The 8713-nt window shown below is 38.4% G+C and overlaps 1 protein-coding gene across 2 annotated transcripts; it reads left to right on the forward strand.

Annotated features, from left to right (window-relative positions):
- The first annotated feature begins 1345 nt into the window (after positions 1-1345).
- On the forward strand, positions 1346-8466 carry LOC144569323 (binding protein). Of its 2 annotated transcripts, none has more exons than XM_078319613.1 (10): positions 1346-2771; positions 3269-3907; positions 4142-4447; positions 4683-4877; positions 5209-5300; positions 5651-5738; positions 6378-6492; positions 6594-6702; positions 6951-7125; positions 7762-8466. In XM_078319613.1, exons 1-10 carry the CDS (start codon positions 1347-1349, stop codon positions 8359-8361), a joined length of 3744 nt encoding a protein of 1247 aa, XP_078175739.1. In that variant the 5' UTR covers position 1346; the 3' UTR covers positions 8362-8466. The 2 variants fall into 2 exon arrangements, with proteins under 2 accessions (XP_078175739.1, XP_078175740.1); XM_078319614.1 differs by having other exon boundaries at positions 4142-4441; positions 7762-8464.
- Positions 8467-8713: the final 247 nt, after the last annotated feature.

An 8713-nucleotide genomic window follows, 5' to 3' on the forward strand; every position in this document is an offset into this window, starting at 1 on the left:
TAATTATTTCTGACTAATCACTTGGCGGTAGCCTGTTCGTTCGATAACCGCGTACCGTTATTTACTATACTGGTTAAGATATATAGTAATAAATTTGGATTTTCAAGAATAATTTGACTTCTATGTTTCATAATTTAGGTATAATATGGGTGTAATTTAGAAAGAGTTTTAACTTTCTATAATGCCAAAAAACACTCATATTGTTAAGAAGTAAAAAACAAAATCACATTATTGATTCCGCAAATAATTTGAGTAAAAATCTGAAATAATATAAATAATCATTTTCGAGAAAGTGATATTACTGATTCTGCAAATACGGGTGTGGGATGAATTATCTGCTGGAAATTATAAGGTCAAACAATTATGTCTTATGATGAAAGAAGAAAAAAATACTCAGATCTGTGAAATTGCGACTGTTAAAAAATTGAGCTGTTCCTTTTCTTGTGCCCTAGAACTCATCCTTATATATAGGGGTGTACTTCCGAACCACACATGCGGCCGCACCAAATTTAGTACGACTACACAAACCAAGTCTGTTGTACTACAATCCGTCTTTCTTTCAGCCCTAATTTTCATGTCTAGAATTTTGTGTGGCCAAGTCTGGCTGCACGACCAGCCGCACAGAATTTTGTGTGGCCATACCTAACCGTATAATTGACTGCAGAGAATTCGTGTGGCATATGTTTGACACAACTTGCCGCAGAGAATTCGGATGGCCCATGCCTGGCCGCACATAGGGCCACAACAATGATTGGACAGGATCTTGAAAGACAGTTTTCTGAATTGTAAATCTCAGAATCAATCTATAAATAATTTAATCTCTGTGTAAATTATTCAATCATAACTTATTAAATATATAGATTGTTTAATATGTTAATTCTATTTTAGATTACTTCATTTCATTGCGACAGTATACAATTTATAATTATATTACATATATACTCAACATTTGATTAGGATCCAACATTAATTATATGTGAACAACCATTTTAATTCGTTGATTTGTAGAAACATTATGCAAAAAGTTAATACGAATTTTATTCGAAAATCTGATAAGACTGATTATTAATAGATTGGATTAGCAAATCATCCATAAATATGCATGACAATTGAATTGAGATTTCACATTATACAAGTGAAATGGCAATATATCGTAGTTTGCACACAACCGTTCGATCATACTCGTCTTCATCAGAGAATAAAATCCGGCCCAAGTTGACAACTTCAACTTGGGTGTAAAAGGGCGGGAACTCCCAATTGCGGCTAGGCTAGGAAATAGGAATTAGCCAAAAACCCAAATCTCTCACTCACTCGTCTCCTTCTCTCAAGAAAGAAAATAAGAAATGATGGACATAGACATGGGTGGTGACCTAGATGCGGAGGAGACTACTCAGCCTCTCTCCGCTCTCCTCTCCGACCTCCAACTTCTTGTCTCCATTTCGGGCGGTACTGCCTCCTCCAGTGACCCTCCGCCACTCTCCCACTCCCTCCTCTCCACCCTATACTCCCATCTCTCCACCTCCAATGGACCCGCCACTCTCCTCTCTTGCCTCTCCTCCATTGATCTCTCCCTCTCTTCCCTCCTCCGCCACCTCTCCACCTCCATCGACTCCACTTCACTCACACCATCCCTCCTCGCCTCGGTTTCTTACCTCTCTCTACTTCTCTCCCCTTCATCCCCTCTAGTATCTCTCTTTTCTCCTCTCCATTTTCTTTCTATTCTTCGTTCCCTTCGCCGGTCCCTTAAAAACCAACCTACTTCTCCTGACAACACCAAACAGAAATCCAAAACCAAGCCCAATTCCAAATCCAAATCCAAATCCAAGCCCAGTGCCAAATTTGAGCACAATCCACAACCAAGCGACTCCTCCAATCTCATCCTCAAAGTTCTCGCACTTCTCTCAGATCTTCTCACAAGAATCCAACTCGACTCCTACAATGATACCCGAAAAACATTAATTGACTCAATTTCAGAAATTATGAATTCAAGTTATTATCATGCAGTGTCCAATTCATGCTTCCAGATCCTTACAATTATTGTTTCTGAACCTGGGCATGGCGATAAAGGTGAGGCTACAGTGGAAATCCTTCGGTCTTTGGCCCCTTTAATGCTATTATCAGTCAAGTCTCCTGTTAGAGTTGGTGTAATTGGGTTTGTAAGGAGAGAGATTGTGCCTTTTGGTAATGAAGATGAAGGTGTTAAAAAGGCCTTGTTGTCTCTACCTCGATTCTTGGCTAACAAGGCACCGGAGAGGGCTGAACCAAGGGCTTTTGCTGTAGAAACAATATTGGAGATTACTAAGATTTTCAATGGGGACGAATTACTCGGTTTTGTTGATTATGTGCTAAAATTAGCAAATGGGAAGCCCAAATTGAGGTTATTAGCAGTTGATTTAATTCTCGGTCTCATGAGCTTTCCAAAAGAGAGTGATTCAGACAACTCGTGGAGGGTTGTCTGCTTGAAAGCTCTGGTGGAGAGATGTTCTGACACAGTGGCAGGAATACGTGCAAGGGCTCTAGGGAATATAACTCAGGTGTTCAGTGAAATGTCTGAGAGGAGAGAAGAGATTGGAATGGAGGTTTTTACTGACATGGTGAGGAGACGATGCTCAGATGACAAGGCTGCAGTTAGAAAGGCGGCACTGGTGCTTTTAACCAAAGCTATGGGTTTAATCGGGACAGTAGATGTGTCCCTCCTTGAGGTTCTTGGATCGGCTTGCTCGGACCCACTTGTCAGTATTAGGAAAGCTGCTCTTTTGGCTATTTCAGAGGTAAACTTCTGTTCTAACTCGTTTCTGCCTCTTGTTTTTTAAGTTGTGTTCATCAAGGTTAAAACCCAATTGGAAAGAATTATTGTAGTACAGGCTGTGCTACTTTTGGTGAACTTGTAAAATATCTTAAAACTGTAGTATGCCCCTGAAAAATAAAAAAATATTAATAATGGCCCTGCTGAACATTGGAAAATAATATTCTACCCTATGATCAGAAAATATTATCTTGAACCTTTTATTTCCCCATTCTGTGCAAACAATTCCTGAATTAAACTTCCTTCCTTACCATTCTCAGCATAAATATGGGAGAAATGAGATTAATTTTGGAAGAAATTGGGAACTGAGAGAGGAGGGTTGCAAGTTTCCGCCATATTATGTATAGATTTATCAGACACCAGTCATTCTGCAGGGTGCAGATAATTTTTTTACATTTATGTTTTTGTAGGGACACACCCATATTTGACCATCACTTCGTTATGATTTTCCTTGTTTTATAGGTCTTTAGAAGATTTTCAGATGGTAATGTTATACGCGAGTGGCTCCAAGCTGTACCACCCCTAATAGTTGACAATGAAACAAACATTCAAGAAGAGTGTGAGAACCTATTTCTTGAGCTGGTGCTGAACCGCATCTGCCAATTTGCAGACCTGAGACCTTTTGGGAGCTCCACTACTTCTGACCAATTATTTCCTGAATCCCTATTGGATCTTCTGAAGGGGATCTCTGACGGAGAGGTTGCTCCTTTCATTAAAAAAATTTGCACAAGCCTTGGTAAAAAGAAAAAGCTCAAGCCTTTTGTTGCAACATCTCTTCAGAACATAATAACTGCCTCGGATTCCTTGCGGCAGGCCCCACAAGGAGCTTGGTGGCTTCTGGCAGAAGTCTCGTTGTATACTCCAAAGGCCATTGACTGGGGTTTTCTCTCTCAGCACTGGGAGCTACTTGGTGATGCTGGTAGGAAAGAGAAAGTGTGTGGGGATGATGGTGAGATAGAAACTGTCTCGTGGGCCCGTGACAGGGTTTCTCTACTGAACACAATGTCAAATGTTTCCATGGAATTGCCAAGTGAACCGGCTGCTGAGTTGGCACACAGCTTGCTCTCACGAATTGAGAAATTCAACATGCATCTCAGTGAGGTGAGGGGGGGAGGGGGACTCTTATTGCAATCCAATTTATTCTGCCTCTAATTGCTTTAATAGCTTACATGAGATAACCTTAAATGGCTCATTTAAGCTTTTGTCTCAAGTTAGGAGCACCTAGTCCTAAAAGATTAAAGAAAAAGAAACCTAAACTAGCAAAATTATTGTGTAATTAATTGTATTGTTTCAAAGAGACACCATTCAATGATATCTTCTGTCTTATATATGTAGGTTGATGCTCATGTGAAGTCCTTAAGGACCCTATGCAAAAGAAAGGCAAAAACCACAGAGGAAGGCAACGGGCTTGTGCTGAAGTGGTCACAAAATTTAGTTTCGACGGCTACAGAAGCTCTCAACTTTTATCTCTCAGAGGTGTCAGAGACCAAAAAGCAAGGTGACTTTGCGACTCCTCAGAGTAGCAGCAGAACAAAGGGGAAGAAGACAAAGTCACCAGATACCATGTCACAAGCTGTAGTTGCGGTTTTTACTGTCGGATCAGTGGTCATTGTGTGCCCTACTGTTAACATACAGGTACAGGTCAGATGAACACATCGTTGAAGCATTAAGCTTTGGTATGAAATAGTTAGGTTGTTTGCAACTATGTACAGTCTGTACAGTAACAATACTATAAAAACAATTGCTTCATTGCCCAACGGCTTCTTAATTGAATCTAACTTTAGTTCAATTGGAAATTTATGATCTGAATTTGGTGAAATTACTCTAAACTGAACGAAAATTATTGTTAACTTAGCTATTTTATCTTGAAGTGCAGGGAATAATACCATTGCTGCACACTATTATTACATCTGGAAGTAACAATGAACCAATATTGAGAAAGTTGTCAGCTACAAGTGCATCATTCGAGGTGGTGGCTCCATCTCTGTATGTGCAGTCATGGTCCACCATGGCAAAGATTTGTTTAGTAGATGACAAGATCGCCAAGCTCTACATCCCTCTCTTTGTTCAGGTACTTTGTTTTACTTATAGAAGTATGAGCTCCTTTTGCTGTATCCTTTACTGGTATTTACAGGGCTGTAAGACATCGATCTACTAGAGTTTAATCACTTTCATTTTTGGCCTCATTTGGCCTTCTTTACATTACAGTTTGAATCCATGTTGCCTTTCATGTGCTAATTTTGGTTAGATTGAGGTTCTTATCTTAGCTTTACCAGCATGTATATAGATTGAGTAAATAGTGATTTACTAGCATGTATAATACTTGTGATCCGTAGCTACCAGACCAGAGGTGATATCCTCTTATCAGTTTTTATATCTGTATCCTATTTTTGTTATTGTAGGAGCTTGAGAGGAGTAATTTGGCAGCCCTCCGCAACAATATAATGGTAGCAATGGCAGATTTTTGTGTCAGATACACTGCTTTGATTGATGGGTATAGGTTTTATTGTTTATAACTAGGAAGGAGAACATGAGACTGCATACTATATTACAACTTGATATTGGCTTTTATAAAAAATTTGGAAAGCCTGTTTGGTTAAAGAGAACTGATGCAATCTGTATTTATGAACTTTTCATTTCAAGATCGGGCTAAACATAATTGTAGGCTGTGTAAATACCTGGTACGAACTCAGACATACCAGTATTATACCGTCTTGAGATCAAATTCCAGTACTGCAATCCTCAAATTGATGTTTATGACTAGTGTATTGTGAATTCTCCTATAATGCTCTTTCACATTTAATTCCAGCTGATAAAAGTTCACAATATCTGCAAACTTTGCAGCTATATCCCAAGAATAACAAAGTCATTATGTGATCCGTGTGAAGTTGTGAGGAGGCAGACATTTATTTTACTCTCAAGACTATTACAGGTTTGTTCATTTGTTTCAACATTTTGGTTTTTGCATTTAAAAGCCATTTCTTGTCTAAGGCAGTACTGTTATATATTTTTGTACCTTAATATGTTTGTAATTTATTTGAGCTAATCATTCTGACGAAGCAACAACTTAGCTCTCAAATAGTGTTGAGCAACATTTTCAAATTTTGGCTGATACATGCTGTTGAAGGTTCTGACAGCTATAAGAGTATGGGATGGTCTAGCTCTTTGTATTTGTATGAAACTTGTCTTGTCAAAGTGAGCTATGCATTTTCTAATCTCAAAGCTTGTAATAATGAGCAAATGGCCACACAATTTTGACAAAGAAACAACTTGGCTCTCATATAGCCTTAAGCAGTATTTAAATTTTGGCCAGCCCATGCTGGTACAGGCTCTGTCAACATTAACAGTATAGTATGGTATAGGTGTTGTAGGACTTGCTTGGTCAAAACATGATTATGATCATTTATAAGATTTAGAAAAGCCTGTAATAACCAGGAATGATTAAAAATAATAAAATCATGAATAAATACGAGAGGAAATAATAACACAAACATGGTAATTAGAAGACCAGCTGATATAAATCCAGAGGGTCTCTCTCTCTCTCTCTTTAATTTCATTTGATTATGTACAGAGGGACTATGTAAAATGGAGAGGAGTGGTGTTCCTTAGGTTTCTTCTCTCTCTAGTTGATGAGTCTGAAAAGATCAAACATTTAGCTGATTTCCTTTTCTCCAGTATCTTGAAAGGTACAGTTCCAAAAATTCCGCAGGCAAAAATTCCATTAGTATTAGTTCCATGCCTTTTCCAACTAAAAATATGTAACTGGTGTTCTGATGTCATTTTTCAGCTAAGGCACCACTACTTGCATATAACAGCTTTATAGAAGCTATTTATGTGTTAAATGGGTACCAGGCACAGAGTTCTTCTGACCCTGCTAATGAGCTTTTTGCAATAAAGTAAGTTTATGATATTTTCATTATTCTTTGTATTGTTTCATATTTTGTTTTATGGATAGAACTTGATTCTTCAGTAAATCATCCATTCCTCACCATGCAATTAGCACCAAGAAGAGTGAACAAGAAGCAAATAGTATAGAAATCATAAAAAAAAAAAAAAAAATAGAAAAAGGATGCCAGTAGTACTGAACTTGTACAGCCTTGTATAGTTAAACTTCCACTGAGGTTGCAATCCTTGAAAATTTCAGGGGCATGGATGAAAGATCAAAATCAAAGAGAATGCTCATTTACATTGCTCTGCTAAAACAAATGGCACCAGAGCACCTTCTTGCCACATCAGCCAAGTTGTGTGCTGAAATTTTAGCAGCAGCTTGTGATGGTTTGCTTAATATTGACGACACCACTGGTCAGGCTGTGCTACAGGTCTGTGTTAATATATTTTGTATGGTCTGCCTTCTTTCCAATTGTAAAGACCCAATAAGAGAGTCCATAATTTCTGATTGCATGATTCAAATCTCGCTTGACCAGCATTCATTAAATTTGGGCAGCATTTTGGTCCGGCATGATCTGGATCATCTTTGATCTGAAATGGAATTATGGAAGCCAAATCTCTGCCTAGGACTCCAATTTGGACCTTGAACCTGAGAGAATTAGACACAAATATGTAGACTGCGCATGAGCAGTTGAGATATTTCCCAAATTATTTGGTTCAATACACATTATTTACTCCTTTGGAGCTTTATGCTAAATTGTTTTTTATAGTTTATGTAGGTTTTTGCAAGCCTTTTGTTATCTTTGAAGATGTTATTACCCTTAGCTAGTATAATAGCTTCATTTTAATCCAATGGACCTGAAAACCTCCACAATAAAAATATTGGGAAGACAAACTAAATGTGACACCTGATCATGCATAGTGGAATCCAATGTTTGATCTGATTAAAATCTTTTTCTTATTAAAGACAGCTTTAGAACAAAACATCTATGACCTCATTTTGAATTGCTATTTATAATAAAAAGAAAGATACATAAGCAAACCATAATGCAGCCTTATTATTTCAGGATGCATTACAAATATTAGCATGCAAAGAGATGAGAATCCAAGCAAGCACTACCTCGGACACCTCTGAGATGGATGAAGAACTAGCTGCTGATGGTCCTGCTGATGCCACATCAGCAGCTGCACTTGCTTTAAAGGGCCGGATCATAACACAAGTGGCCAAGAAGAACCTGATCCAAGTTGCTATCCCGATATTCATTGAGCTGAAGCGCCTCCTGGAGAGCCGAAACAGCCGCCTCACTGGGTGTTTGATGGACTGCCTCCGGTCCCTCTTGAAAGACTACAAAAACGAGATAGATGAAATACTAGTAGCTGATAAGCAGCTCCAGAAAGAACTCTTGTATGACATGAACAAGTATGAGGAAGCAGCCAAGGCTGCGGCTAAGGGTAATAAGGGAAAGAATGTTGTGGAGGAGCGATGCAAGTCTGTACTCAGAGATGCAAGTAATTTCAAGGCAACCCCACCCCTCAGTGCCATGAGTTTGCCAAAGGTGAAGGGATATGTTTCGGGTCGCACAGGCAGGTCAGGACCCTCCCACCCAGCTTCAGTGCTCAATTCTATCAGGCGTAAGCAATCGTTTGAGTCCGATGATGAAAATTAGTTGTTCTTGGTTGTTACTTATGCCTAATTGCAGAAAGGATGGTTTTAATTGGATCTATTTTGGCAAGGATTGCATATTTGTAGCTTAATTTGATTGGTTGATTCTTAATTTCCCAAGTAAAATCAATTTTAAATTTCTGTCTAGTTTAGCTTAATTGGGTTGTATTGAAGCTTAGAATATCTAAGAATCAAGCATAACAGGATTGACAGAATATGAACACATACGGCAGTGAGTAAAATAGACTTTTAAATTCAACAAAACATGAAGAAAATTATCAATTTGTATGACACAAAAGTACTAGCCATCTGAAGGTCTGTTTTATTTTTATATATCTGCTTCGTCTCTATTACTC

Source organism: Carex rostrata, chromosome 18 (assembly GCF_964058835.1).
Source record: "Carex rostrata chromosome 18, lpCarRost1.2, whole genome shotgun sequence".
NCBI lineage: Eukaryota > Viridiplantae > Streptophyta > Magnoliopsida > Poales > Cyperaceae > Carex > Carex rostrata.

Excerpts from the sequence above, each read along its gene's own strand:
- LOC144569323 (XM_078319613.1), top strand. The coding sequence starts at position 1,347 with ATGGACATAGACATGGGTGGTGACCTAGATGCGGAGGAGACTACTCAG. Across the intron at positions 2,772-3,268 it reads CTCTTTTGGCTATTTCAGAG|GTCTTTAGAAGATTTTCAGA; the intron begins GTAAACTTCTGT and ends CTTGTTTTATAG. Across the intron at positions 3,908-4,141 it reads TCAACATGCATCTCAGTGAG|GTTGATGCTCATGTGAAGTC; the intron begins GTGAGGGGGGGA and ends TTATATATGTAG.